This window comes from Ambystoma mexicanum, chromosome 6q (genome assembly GCF_040938575.1).
Source record: "Ambystoma mexicanum isolate Mex_15411 chromosome 6q, UKY_AmexF1_1, whole genome shotgun sequence".
In the NCBI taxonomy this organism is placed as follows: domain Eukaryota; kingdom Metazoa; phylum Chordata; class Amphibia; order Caudata; family Ambystomatidae; genus Ambystoma; species Ambystoma mexicanum.
Window position 1 is genome coordinate 743,407,375 of NC_090937.1, and position 15,006 is coordinate 743,422,380.

Sequence of the window (15,006 nt, forward strand, 5' to 3'; positions counted from 1 at the left end):
TCTACATTGCTATTGGTCTATTCATTTTTTTTTTTAAGTTTTAAATAAACCAAAAAGAAATTAAAAAAAATAATGTGCTTCATGCCGGACTCCAGCCTCAGGGTGCAACCCCAGCCTTCAAACCTGTGCTGCTGGGCACTTTCTTGTTTTCAGGGCAAGCACTTTGCCCCTGAGCTACCCTCCCAGCCCACTGCTAGCGGTCCCGTTTATTCAGCAGTTCTACAAATTCTGCTATCTTGGAGCACTTTCAAATAGAGACGTGCTACTTCTACCGCAACATGCACTGGGTCTGTTTTGGCAATTCTCCCCAACCTACATGCATATCTAGTTTCCATCTTGTTACATCATTAGGATCATTTACACTTGCAAGAGGCCTTAGCGGACCTTGTTTACAGGTCTGTGGGTCCAATGTTTTGCCAGAGTGCTGAGTGGCTGTGCCTTTGTTTTCAAATGCTGTAACATTATTGTTAGGAGATTCCTTCCTATTTAAGGTCGCTGACGGTGACAACTGATTCCATTTCAATCTAAACACAAATACACCTTGGAGTACTGAATAAAATGCAGCTCTGTCCAGGTTACTTGCAGGGATGCTGATTGCTATCTCCTCAAGTAAGTAAAGACTGATTTATTTCTTTATTTATTGTGCATTTGTAAGGCGCTTATACATAAAGAAAATGTGTTTCAAACGCGCCCACGGGGCAAAGGGGAGGGAACAAGGGAGCATAATAAGACAATGGAATAAAGTAACAATGATGAACAAAAGGCAGAGGTGGTCCTACTAGGCCTTGAGAACATTTGGAGAGGGACAGGGGAGAGGGGAAGTGTTAGTGGTTCCACAGATGGGGCGGGGGGAGTGCCAGAGAGCCAGTTGCAGGGCAAGTGGTAAGTGCAGGGCAGTGACCACTTGGTAGGAGAGTGGTCAACTGTAAGTGCAATAAATCCTGGCCTGTGAGACAGCACAAGCCAGTGGGTGCCCAAAGGCAAGTGCGTGTGGGGGTCGGAGGGTGGGGGAGGCTGTAGACGAATGGATATAAGGGTAGGGCCCAGAAAGACACAAGGGCCCAGGCCACCAATCTCAGCTACTGGGGGTTAGCACAGGAGGGAGAGGGGGAAGGAGGAAAAGAAGAAATTCTTGAGGAGTTTGCAGAATTTGAGGAGATCCGGCTAAAGATGGAGAGGAAGGTGGAGGCTGTTCCAGAGGAAGGAGCCATCTGAGGAAAGAGATCGGCCACCCACTCGTTGCTTGGAGAAGCGATTGACAAGCAGAGAGCTGGAAGATTGAAGCGATCTGGAGGGAGAGGATTTAGTGAGAGCAAGTTGTAGATAGCGTGGTCCCAGGCCACGGACAGGCTTGTGGATGATGCAGAGGGATTTGAATTTGAGCCTAGCAGCAACCGGGAGCCAGTGGAGAGATTTTAAGGCTGGAGAGAAGCAGTCCCCGATATATGATATGATATGGCATTTATAACGCGCCTATACACAAGTGTTTCAAGGTGCGACGAGGCAAGGGAGGGAAACAAAGGGAGGACAAACAATGATCCTACTAGGCCAGGTGTCATTCAGATTGCGCAAGTGCATGGGAAGGGGAGGGAGGAGAAGTGCAGGGGGTAAGAGGGAGAGGACAGTGCAGTACATGGGATTAGAAGAAAAACAAAATAAACAATAAGTAAAAGTACGGCCAGCAGGTGGCAAGTGCAAGGGTAAGTGCAGACATCAGGTGTCAAGTGCTGGTAATGCGACTGTAGGGTTACAGAAAACAGTCCCCAAGTGCGGGGGTTGCCGGGAAGGCAGTGCAGGAGTGCGACTGGCGGGGGAGGGGGACCTGGGCTCGAGATCAGAGGGTGACCAGGGAACAGTGCAATTTCAATGTCAGCCAGGAAGTCAGCAAGGGAGAGGAAGAGAAAAAGCAGAAGCAAAGAGAAAGGTTTTGAGGTGCTTCCGGAACCGAAGATGATCCTCTTCAAGTTTCAGGGAGGCTTTTCCAGAGGGAGGCCCCAGCCGAAAAAAGAGATCTACCACAAACATGTTGCTTGTAGAAGCGACTGACCCTGAGGGAGTTTGAGGTAGATGAGCGAAGAGCTCGAGAAGGAAGGTATTTATGGAGAGAGAGGCGGAGGTATTGAGGACCCAGGCCTCAGAAGGCCTTGTGGACGATGCAGAGGGTTTTCAACTTAATTTTCGCAGCCACTGGGAGCCAGTGCAGAGATTTCAGTCCTGGAGAGATACGATCCCTGGGCTTGAGGCCAAGGACAAGTCTCGCAGTCCTATTCTGGATATGTTGCAAAGGGTGGAGAGTAGAAGCAGGCAGATTTAGAAAGAGGCTGTTGCAATAATGCAGCCTAGAGAGAACCAGAGCTCTGGAGACCATGCTTGAGGCCAAGGATAAGTCTTGCAGCCCTATTCTGGATTAGATGGAGTGGTGGAGAGAAGAAGATGGTAGATTGAGGAAGAGGCTGTTGCAATAGTCCAGCCCAGAGAGTGCCAGAGCTCTAGAGACATTGCGTTTATGAGGAAAAGTGAGGAAAGGGAGGGTACCTCTGAGGAGGTGGAGTTGGAAATGGGCCTTCTTTTCAAGGTCCAGGATGTGAGAGAGGAGTTGAAGATGACTTCAAGGTTTCTGGCTTCAGATGATGGAGAGCCCATAGAGGGTGGCCACAGTGAAGCGAGGAAAGGAGGAACATGAGTCCCAATAGGAAGGATCTCAGTCTTGCTGGCATTGAGACAGAGGTCATTAGAGGCGCACCAAGACTGGATAGCAGACAAGCAGTCAGGAATGGTAGAGGAAGTGGGAAGAGATTCAGAGTGAAGTTTGAAAAAGAGTTGGGTGTCATCTGCATAACACTGGAAGTGTAGGGAGAAAGTTGAGATAAGGTGAGCAAGTGGGACGAGATAGATATTAAAGAACCAAGGCGAGAGGATAGCACCTTGGGGAACACCACAAGTGGAGACAGCGGTGGGGGAGGAGAAAGAACCCACGATAACCTGGAAGGGACGGTCAGTGAGGAAGGAGGTCAGCCAGTCTAATGTCCACTCCAAGATGCCCAGGGTATTATGGAGCCTCCTTATGAAGATAGAGTGGTTGATCGTATCAAAAGTAGAGGAGAGATCGAGTAGCATGAGAACAGCGGGTGAGTTAGAGTTAAGAGATGCAAGTAGCTCTTCACGGGTGTTCAGGAGAGCAGTTTCCGTGCCTCTGGATGCTCGGAATCCAGATTGATGGTTATGTAGGCAATCAACGAGCCGAGTGTGCTGGGTTAGTTGGGGGAAGACCAACTTCTCCAGAAGTTTCCCAAGGAAGGGAGTGATAGAGATGGGGCAGTAGTTAACCGGACACAATGGGTAGGCGGAAGGCTTTTTTTTTAGAAGGGGGTGCACTAGGGAGTGCTTGAGAATAGAGGGGAAAGACCTGGTAACAAGAGAATGATTACAGAAATCTGCAAGTGCAGGGGCAAGGGACCCGATGTTGTCCTTAATAGTTCAGGAAGAACAGGGGGAGACCTGTTTGGAGGAGACCGTCATAGAGCAGACAACTCTAGTGACCTCTTCTGATGTGATAGGAGAAAAGGATGAGGGAGGATGAGAGGCCAGGGATGACTGGGAAATGGGGCGGGCGTGGGGGGGGAGAAAGAGTATTCATGATGTCCTGAGTTTTTTCAGTGAAGTGGATGGCCAGTGCAGTGCGTTTTGGAGGGAAGAGGCGAGGTGGAGACTGCAGAAGTATTGGCTAGTTCCTTGCCAATTTTAAAGAGTTCAGCCGTGTTGTTGGATTCTCCAGAGATGCAAGCCTGGATGTGGGTCCTCTTTTTGTGGAGATATTGCCTTTGGAGAAGGCGATAGGCCAGTTTGTCAGTGGATGAGCTTGAGGTCTGCCACTTCCGTTCAGGAGCTCTGCACTTGTCCTTCAGGGCTGCTGGATTAGAGTCGTACCAAGTGTTACGCTTGGTGGCAGGTTTCAGGCGGATCCTCATAAAAGGGGCAAGAATGTTGGGAGTGTTAGTATTGGGAAGATGGAGGTTGTTGAGAGCTGAGTCCGCTAGTCCCTGGGGATCTGTCATCCAGGTGCCAGGACACATCCATCGCTATTGGATTCAGTTCCTGGGGGTTGACCAGTGGGGGAGGATCACCTGAATGAGGGGTCTTCGGGGAGTGGAAGTGGGACATCGAAGGGTGAGACGAGGTATCCCCTTCCTTTTGACACCTTTTCCCCATCGTGCCCAGCAGGATATTTAGAAACTCTATCCCCCCCTTTCCGACAAATACTTGCTCACTATGTGAGCGAAAACAGACTAACACCAGAGCCGTTTACCAGACATGTCCCAACACAAAGGTCAGGCAGAGTCGGGCAAATGCTGATAACTACACACACCTGACTGCCCTTTCCTTTCCCCACAGGAATAAAAGGCAGAGCACCAGAGCACACTTTGAGTATGGCCGAAGATATGAGGATGCAGCTATTCCGGGAAGGCAGTTTAAACAGAGGAGAAAGGTGGTGGGACCGGACAGGATGGCCAGGAGGGAATTGCCCTCACCCTTTTCAACCCAGACCCGCAAAGCCTCTAAAGAAAGAAATTTAAGACCAGGAATCGCAGCTGGCGAGTGGTGTGACAGATGTCAACAGTACACAGGGCCATCCCGCACTGATAGCCAGGGTGGGGACAAGCGATTGCCGCCATGGTACCGTCCTTGATTCCCAAAGTAGAAGAAGAGCCAACGAGTTCAGCACAGCCGGTGAGTCGGAGGAAGCAGATACAGGATCGGACTGTGTTATACTCAAGGTTGCAGTGGCAACATTGTAAGAAGATAATAGACTGAAGTCTTTTTGTGAATGAACTGGGTACCAGACAGAGTGGTCCAGCACCACGTGGGCGTCCATTCGAATGTCTCTGACTAGTACCCCTCTTTATAAAGAAAGGGAAGATATTGAATTAAGGAATTTTGGTTATCAAAACTACAAAGACCAAGAGGCCTAGGGAAGGCCGGCGTGAAGTGTCAAAGTGTTCATACAAGGGCCAAGCCAAACCCCTTGTACAGCTGAAAATCATTGACATGCTGTAAAAGTGTGCAGGAGACTAAAGGAATTTGGAAGGTGGCGTTTGCGTCCGGAAGAGAGGAACGCCATATGATTTTGTGAAAAAGCTACACCATTGTTTAAAAAGACATTAAGATTTTCAAATATTACAAGGTGATGAGAAAGCTATGGGAAGTGAATCCTGCACGTTGTTGGAACCAAGGAGTACTGTGTTTGGGGCAAATGTGAACCCGACTGAGGGATGCCTACGAATTATGGTGGACAGTGATCCACCAGCGAACATTGTGTTGACAAGCGTGAACCTGACTGAGGGATGTCCACAGTGAATGATTGGTCTGAACCCGATTGAGGGTGGCTATTGTTGAGAAAGGGATCAGAGCCCGGCTGAGGGGGACCCAGGGGCCGAAGGGTAATCGGCCACTGTGAAGATGAACTAAAGGAACTTTTTTTTTTTTACGATACATCAGGCCCTCTGAAGCAAGAGACTTTGCATGAGAGAGACTTGGGCACAGAAGGCCTGATATTGAGAAAAGGAACTATAAGCTTGTGCCGGAGAAGCCCAGGAGTGTACCATGCTCAGGAGTCCCGCCTTGTCCCACCCTAAAAACGTGGGGAAGGGAGAACCCCGGCCATAACATCCTGATCTATCATTTTGTGAACACTCCTTTCTTTTCTTGTGAACATTATCCCACACTGCTTTGTAGCATAGTGGTAAGGAATGGCATTTTCTTTTTCTTTTTTAGCATAGGCCCTTTTTATTTGACTAGACTCCACTTGGACTGGATTATTATTATTTGATGGGCGTAGCTTGCTATCATCTTAGATTTAGGTTTAGATTAGGCGTTTATCTCACCCATTCGTACAGTTTAATAGACATCCTTAAAGTGTGATCCCTTGTGTCTGTCTTACTTTGATACCATACCTTCCTTACAGAAGTAGAGTCAGCAGTGGGAGAGGGTGGGGGGGATGAAGGTTGAGGTGAAGGTAGCAACTGACACTCGTTTCATCGGACAGGCGAGCGAGGGTGGCCGAGCTGGGAGAGGTGTGGTCAGAGGGCCAAGAGGACCCAGGTGGGAGGAGAGGAGAAATTGGTCGGATAAGGAGAAAGGGGTGGAGGGTGGAGCAGACAGCAAGAGATCAGTGTGGATGAGGGCATCAAGGGGGTGTCCAGCTGAGTGGGTAGGACCAGAGGGGAGAATAGAGAGGGAGAGAGAGGTGCAGAGATCACTGCAGAGAGTAGAAGCTGTGATTGAGGAGTCAAGGTGGATGTCGAAGTCAACCAGGAGGAGGAGTTTAGAGGTAGAATACAGGAGAGAGGAGGAGAAATCGGTCCATTCTGAGAGGAAGGGGGGGATAGGGCCAGGCGGCATGTAGATAGTGGCAATGGTTTGATAGGAAGTAGGAGAGCTGAAAAACTTGCAGACAAAGCTTTCAAAGGAGGAGTAGGGCAGTGTGGGTATGAGGGAAGAAGGGAACCACTCAGGGAAGATCAAGTCAACCCCACCTCCAACACGACTGCAGAAGTCGGGGACGGGGCTTAGAGATGATCTTGTAGCAATCAGGGAGAAGGGAGTCAAAAGCAGTGACTGGGCTGGCATTGAAACACGTCTCGGTGAGAGCAAGGATGTCGTGGGCAAAGTCTTCAAGGAGGAGGCAGATGTCAGAGGAATGTTTTATCGCAGAGCGAGCATTGAGCGTGGCTAAGTGGAGCCGGTTATAAACACTGATGGTTTTTAGAGGTGGGGTAAGGGAAAGTTGGTACACCAGTTGGAGGTGGTGAAGGAGGTGCAGAGAGAGAGGAAGAAGGGGATGCAAGAGTGGGAAGAAGGTTGATGAGAGATGGCAAGCACCGGTCAAAGAGGAGGAGATTGGATTGAAGACCCTGCGCCATAATAGTGCCATTGCGATAGAAATTAATGATGCACCTGGAGGACGAGATACCAGCCAAGAGTACTTCCCATCTAGTGCCACCATTAGTGGGTGAGGAAGAGAAAGTGGAGAGAGTGGAGATCAGATGTGGAGTCCATAGGTCTGGTGAGGGGACAGCAAAGAGGATATCAGTGACAATCTGTCTGGAAGTAGCGCTGACATAGGTGTCTGTGATGGGTAAGCCAGGATTATAAGAGAGGAGATTTTTTTTTACCTTTTTCCTTTCAGACTTTGTGAGAGAGGGAGGATAGGTGATAGAATAGAAGTTGGAGTAGATAGGAGAGATGGAGAGAGCCATAGCGGTGGTAGAGAGGTGAGTAAAGGGATAGTAGATACTGCACAGGACCGAGACGAATCACCAGGAGGCCTAGCAGCCGAAAGTAGTGGTTGCCAGAGTACTAAAATAGCACAAAATGGAGGATGCAACCATTTAAAAAGCATACTTAGATTTAACTTTGCTAAAGAGCAATGGTGCAGCATAAAAAGGGGGTTTTGGCACTAGGCAGCTGAGGCTGGCTATGAAGGAGATGTACAGGGAGTAGCCATTTCGAGTGGGAGGAGAAGGCAGTAAGCAGCGAGGCTGTGGGACGGGGGGGCAAGAGTCAATAGGTGACAAGGTGGTGAGACTTTGGATCAAGGCAGGTGATCCAGCATGTTTTCATGTGCAGAGTGATGGTGCACAGTTCATGGTCCTGAGTGCAGGGATGCAGATAGTTTGTTCTGTGAGTAGCAAAGGTTGCAGGTACAGCGGCATGGAAGGGGGCTCCCTCCAGCGCTGGACAGGGCCAGACTGGGGACTGTGTGTGGGCTTTGGTGTTGGGGTCTGCTTTTCTCACCTGCCGGCTTCCGAAAGGACAATAAGCACGAGAATGAGCCAATTGGGAGTAACGTGACTCTGTTCCCTAGGCAACCCTCAGAGGCACTCCAGTGCTGAGGAACAGGGCAGCCATGATGAAGAAATGGTTACACAATGCAGATGGTGCTGCATGCACTTGTAATCACATGAAAAGCAGTAAACTAATGCAGCACAATGGATCCTCAAAAGGCTGCTGCTGCGTTTCTGATTTTACGATGAGGCAGTGCCCGAAATGTACAACACTGCCAAAATAGCCATACTTTCACAGATGCCGCTCCATGCCATCCAGAAATCCGGGCAGGCTGCTTGATTGTGTAGGTCGGGGGGAGGCGGGGGGGGATGGGGGGTGCCACGCAACCCTTGTGCTCCCGTCAGAGAAACGAAAAGGCTGGAGGCTCACACGGCCTAGTGTCCGCCTTGATGTTGGGGGCCGGCTGTCCTCGCCGCCGGCTCCCGAAATGCACGACAATGAGCCAAATGGGAGCAAGGCGACTTTGTCTGTCTTCCTCTGATGAGGAAGACAAACGAAGGGGAAATGCCTCGATTACATACACATACCGGTAATTTTCATTACACATAGTCCAAGTGTTCCTCGTCATAGTCCTACATTTCCACACCCTCCACCCTATACTGTGATAGCTTGTTATTTAAATAGGAAGTGGCAGAGTAGTTACTATAGATCGCATGGAGGAAAACAAATCAAGAAACAGAGAAGGGACTTGGATGGAGTCGGGTTTCATCTATGTACGCTGGAAAAGGTATTCGGGAGAATCTGTCTCGGTAGCGGACACCTCAAGTAAGGACGGACTGTGACGAGGAAGACTAGGACTTGGTGAAATGAAGATTACCGGTATGTAATGAGGTTCCGCTAAAATACAAATCCCACTGAACATGTTATAGACTCCCCACTAAAGCAGTTTCAGTCTTCTTTTTGAAGGTTGAAGCTGTTGTGCCTGTACTGGTAACTTTTCGCGGTATGGCCAGTACCGTGGCTTATTAGCTGGCAGCTGCTAGTCATCTGAATCACGGCCTAGAAATGTACTGCTATGGTCAAGTAACCCTTCCACTGGCAATATCTGGAGTTTCTCTCTTGGCTACTTCGTACAATATTAGGAGAATGCGATTTTATATGCTTTGGGAATAAAGACCAGCTTAAAAACCATGTGTTTTCTCGCTTTGTGCAAGGTCCCTTAATAGGGGTCTTAGCTATTATACATCAGAACAGTGACCTACAGTCTATGTATTTGTCTTCTGGGAATCACTGCGGGGATGGTCGAGGTTTGCATCAGCTGAATTTAGTTGTGAGCCTCTAGGTAAATACTTTTACAAACAAACATTCTTATTATACAAATTGAGACCTTAGTTACTAGCCACTGATTTTAGAATTACAGTCCAGGTCCTTAGCCAGCTTTCCATGCAGACTAATGCAACATTGAACATCCCAATTCCAATTTCAGAGCTCCAACTGTCTGCACCTGGATTAATGGTTCACACCTAAACAATTTTACTGGCACACATACACAATACATTATCCATTATCCCGGTCACAGCCAATTCAGAGTTACTGTAATGTTCTTTCTACTGGATGGCTACTGACACACATTTCACATCTTCTGATGGTAAATTGCCCACACAGCTGGCTTTGGAGAATGTTGTACCCCAGTAGGGGTACAAATCTGATTTTTGAGCCATACAAGTTAACCCCACCAAAAGACACATCTATAGCAAAACTGGATGTTCCCATCTACGCATGTGTGTGTCACAAAGTTGAGGACTTTGTAGAGGGGTGCAAAATAGAAGAGGTAAACCAAGAATTAGGCTCACACAATAGTCCAGTTTACAGAGCACAAGAACATAGATAAACAAATGACTTACCCCTCATTAAAGCTATTTCTAATGTATTAGTCTTTCCTCCCACAGATTCCTCATCACAGATTCCTCATCTTAGATGGGTCATACAGCTAAAGGAAAACCTCTGATGCACCACCAATTTTCCAAGATCAGAGTAAAGCATCAAGTTCTAAAACTCCAATTCTTGCAGGTGCAGGTTTTGAGAAGGATGCAACACTAGGGCCAATGCCATTGCTGTGCTAGTAGCACACCTCTAACTAATTTCAGAGCTGGAACATTAACTAAGAACTGTGTTTCTTTCTCAGCTGTGACAAGAGTGTGCACCCACTACTATGATAACATGGGAAGCAACAACAGATCTGAAGGACTGAAACTCTATATGTTATACTTGATTGCCTATGTGAACATTTGTCATTTTGGGATATTAATAAAGCATACAAAAATACTATGGGCCAGCCCATGTTTTGCACACCTATTGGATTTAAATTGTATTTAAAGTGTTCCAAAAATTGCTGGGATTTAATTCGACATTTGAGGAGCAAGTACATTCCCTTGTTCCTTCACAAAAATTGGTACAGTAGGATAGTGCATTAAACTTATTTAGGTCTCAATACATTTTTTTAAAGATATTTCCCAGAGTCCTGATCGATAAACAACATACTTTTAGGGGTTTGGCTACATAACATTAAGGCACAAAAGATTCCTTTCCAGTTAAATTTGATATTCAATGTAAATACAATATCACAAGAAACAACTTTTCAATATGCATAAACAAATACTTTTAGAAAAGCAAACCTTATCTTATTTCATTGCAGAATGAATAGCACATTTTCTGCTTTGTTGACCATTTCCAGCTCAACTTCTGGACCACATCCTATAAAATCGATGCTTGCTAACAACTAACATCAATCCTTGTTTCTGCAACCAAATTACCTGGGACTTCTAGCACCATGAAGTTGAAAACGGTTGGGGAAGACAGACTAGTAAATATGGATACCGGTCTGCTTACTAACAGTTATGAGATTGTTGCTACAGAGTTACATTTGTATACGTAGAAGGGAACCATTACAGTGAAGACTCCGGGCTCCAGAATCATTTTCAAGCAGGCGCATTTTACTCTATTTTTGTAGATTGGGAGTAAATACATTTTTAAGAGTGTAGATTAATAATTCCCAATCCCAAACAGGGGATTTTGTGGCTAAGCAAAAAAATATTTTAACTCTAAAACAGATATCTTTTTGTGACCCACACTTATTTCCATAATTTTACTTCAAAGTTACTCTCCAGATCAGCAATTGATAAACATTAATTTTTTACTGCTCTGCTGGCGCAACTGATCCGGAAACATCCACCTAGTTGTGCGAGTGGAACAGGCACCCATATGTCCTTTGTTTCCTGGCATTTTGGTACTTTTCCTTACTTTATTTTATTGGCAATATAGAAGTCTTTTCTTAGGACATAGACTTATAGAATGTTTATCTGTAGGCCTGACCCCACTGCACTCACTTAAAAAAAAACTGTTTTTACTTATTTATGCGATTCACACTTGAACCATTTTTATCTATGAAAAATGATCAAAGATGTTTTAAAAAAATGAGAATGCTGCGAATCATATATTAATAAGAGATTTAACGTGATAAACTGAAGGCTTTTTTTATTAAATAAAGACGATGATCACCCTTTATTTCAATGGACTTTATAAACAAAGTATTTGTTTTATGTTGCAAAGAAACATACTAGTGTGTGACATAAACATTCATATTTAATTCCATGCAATTTCCCTTACTTTCAAATGCCTGTATCGTTGTAAATCAACTCTTTGAAAGTTCTCAATTATTTTCGCCATTTTAAAAGTGAAAATGCATTTTAATACAAAGGTGTAAAATTGTCAGTGTTTAAGTTGGTTGATGGGTCACATAATATAAAGTGAGAAGCAAGCATTTATTTTGGATAACTTGTTATTTGATACACACTGCGAATTTCCCATTTCTTTACAGTAATGGCAGTGAGTAGAAGGATCAAAAAGATGAAGCCTGCAATGTGCAGCATATTTGTACATATTTAAATATATTTTCTAAGTTTGTTCAAAAAGTCTTTAGAAAATACTTGAGGAAAACAAGGTAATGGAGGAACGCAATGGTGGTCTGACGTGCACTGGGCCCCACTGCCCTCCTCGTTAAATACTTGCTGTATAAATATGGACAGAAATGAATACAAAAATGTTTAGCCTACCAATTCACTCTTTGCTTCCAAAAATGACCCTCTGAATTTGAGCAAGCTAGACACAAATGAGCATTTATTTACTTTCAAAATGCAACTACTGGCTTGCTTGCAGGAGACTTTGTATGAATATTTCACTGTTCATCATTCGTGCCATCATCCCCATTAAAGAAATTGTCAAAGTGTGAAATTCTAGCAGATTCCATTGAAAAGATGGAAGTAATTTCGTTCCAAGAGTAATTACGACTTGCTCCCCTCATTAGCCTTAAAACCCACCTCTCGTAACATGGGATCTGTGATGGAGCTCAGGTTGACTGCACCTTCGTAAGTCAGGTAGTAGAAAACATTCAGCGCACGGACGGCTTCTGGGCCCTGCTGCTTGTACCCGAAAATTAAGTCAATCCATTGGTGAAGCTGACAGGATACAAATTCACTCTCCAATGCCTGTAGTAAAAATAACACAAATAACACTGTCACATTACTGGTTGTTCTTGTGACAGTAGCAGGATAGACCATATTAATTTCTGCAAAATGCCAGAGTAGCGGGTGTGATGCAAACATGGGTAATTGGATTGCCCTAATGCAGATTTGTTTGTAAGCCTGGGAAAATTAGCATCTAACCAAATATAATGCTCTTCAAAATATTCACTGCATACAGCAAATCTTACATTTCTCAACAGGTAGCCTTTCGTTGCTAGACCCTCCATTTGTAACCATCGCCTATATGCTACAAGAGTAGATTTACTTTCTCTCATCTGTCAGAGCACCTATTATGTGTTCACTTATATCTGATATCATCGTACTGGATTCAAAATACAGCTATCATCTCCTGTACAGAAGCTTTTTTTTTTTTTTAAACTTTGGTTTTATTGGCATTTTAAAGAATATAACAAGCAGGCTACATATGTAATCACCAGTCGTTCACGATGCACTTGCCCAGCAAACTCCCCCCCCACCCACCCTCCCGCCCCCCCCCTCCAAACCCCCCTCCCCCCACCCCTCGTTTTACCAACTCGAACCATGACATAGGGAGATTTGGACTTTTCTTTTGCGTCCATTACTTGGTAGTGAGTGTGAGCGTCGGCGTTTTTTGGTGGCCGACGGCCGGCCGAATGTCCCCGGGCCATGGGCGCCCATTCCGTCCATAAGGTCCCTGGTACTTTTTGGTACAGTCTTTCGGCTTAGTCCCCCCGAGCCCCGCTCGGCCCCCCCTCAGGCTTCAGTGCACATCCCATCCCCAGGCCTCCCTTACCCCCTGCCAATTTTCAAGGAATGACCCAGAATCATTGTTCACCATGGCCGTTAGTTTGTCCATTAGAAACAAGTTTTTCAATTTCTTTAGCCAGTCAGCCTTGGACGGGGTCTCCGGGCTCTTCCAATTCTGTGCCAATGCCACTCTCCCCGCCCGTAGCATCGTTTCCCACATTCTGGGGTACCTGTAGAGGTCCGAGGTCTCTGGCGGGAGGCCCAACAGCACCGTCAGGGGGTCCTGGGGAAGCAGTTCCTCTGTGACCTCAGCCATCCAGCCCCTCACCTCTGCCCAGTATGCCTGCACCTTCGGGCAGTGCCACCACATGTGGCCTCGTGAGCCCCTCTGGCCGCAGCCCCTCGGGCAATCGGGGGACACCGCCGTAAACATTTTAGACAGTTTCACATGGTCCCTGTGCCATCCCTGCAGAATCTTAAAGTTATGTTCCATATCTGCCGTGTACAAATTACCGTGAAAAGCAATTTTGAAGATCCTTGCCCAAGCGTCTTCCGAAATCACCTCTCCTGCGAGATCGTTCCAATATGAGCGAAAGCCCCTCCGTTCTACCAAATTCACAGTGTTGAGGATTCTATACATTCCGGAGACCGCTCCCTTTCTAGAGGTCGCCATATCAAGGAACTTCTCAAAGGGGTCAACTGCCTCCTCAAGTTCTCTCCCCATGATTGGTCGCCGAGGATTCCCTTCAAGCGTAGATACTCAAACACGGAAAGAGACCCCCGCCCAATGGCGTCCCTTAGGTCCTCATAGGGCAGGAATTCCCCCTCCCGGAATAGCTGTCCCACCTATTCCAGACCCGAATCAGACCATGCCTGTGCCTTGGAAAAACCCCTGTTTCCTAATATGAACGGGTGTCCCCAGAGAGAGGACATTGGGGAGGGCCACGTCGTCAGGTGCGCCGTCTGGGGGCCCTCCCTCCAGACTGCCCAAAGGACGCCCAAGGTGGGATGGGATTTCAATCTGTTCGGGATGAACCTGTGTGGCGCCCAGAGAAGATCGCGTACCTTGAGGGGGTGAGCGTCCATGTCCTCCAGGTAAGACCAGTAGGTGCCCATCCCCTCCCTCATGTGCTCCAGGAGGACTCGCAACTGGGCGGCTCGGAAATAGAGCTGGAAGTCAGGCAAGCCGAACCCCCCCTCCTCCCTCGGCAGGGTCAAGACCGCCCTCGCAGTCCTCGGGGTCCTACCCTGCCAGATAAACTCTCGGACCGCCTTCTGTAGTGTCCTCATGAGGTGGTCGGGAATGTTGGATGGGAGAGAGGTAAAGAGATACAGTAGGCGCGGTAGCACGTTCATCTTTACTGCCGTCATGCGGCCGTACCAAGACAAGATCATAGAGCTCCACCTCCTGAGGTCCCTAGTAATGCTAGCCAGGGCCGGTTCATAGTTAGCGGGGGACAATTGGGATAAGTCTCTGGTGAGGACTCCCCCTAGGTAGCGTATGGAAACCCTGCCCACTGTGATCCCATGAAATATTCCCACGGGGTCCAGAGCCGGGTCGTTTACCCGCATGGGGAGAAGGACCGATTTGGAAGCGTTAATCTTTAGCCCCGAGAAGTGCCCAAATGCGTTCACCAGGGACAGGAGGGGGGGGAGGGAGGCGCCGGGGTCCACCAGGTACGCCAGGATGTCATCGGCGAACAGGGAGAGCTTGAATTCCACCTCCCCCCTCATTATCCCTCTGATCCCCGGGTGCGACCTCACCGCTATGGCCAGGGGTTCCATCGTAAGGATATACAACAGGGGGGACAGTGGACAACCCTGTCTCGTGCCCCGTGAGAGGAAGAAGGGGTCAGACAGCCTGCCATTCACTTGTACCCTGGCCTTCGGAGCTCTATAAAGAGCCGTCACCCAA

General features: G+C 47.3%; 1 protein-coding gene across 3 annotated transcripts in view; it reads right to left on the reverse strand.

The window, feature by feature from the left end:
* LRBA (LPS responsive beige-like anchor protein) overlaps window positions 1-15,006 on the reverse strand; it is a 3,444,508-nt gene that overhangs the window by 334,250 nt on the left and 3,095,252 nt on the right. For all 3 annotated transcript variants that reach the window (XM_069631262.1, XM_069631261.1, XM_069631263.1), the window contains exon 48: window positions 12,162-12,329. In XM_069631262.1, the coding sequence (XP_069487363.1) occupies window positions 12,162-12,329 (168 nt within the window). The remainder of the gene's footprint in view (window positions 1-12,161; window positions 12,330-15,006) is intronic.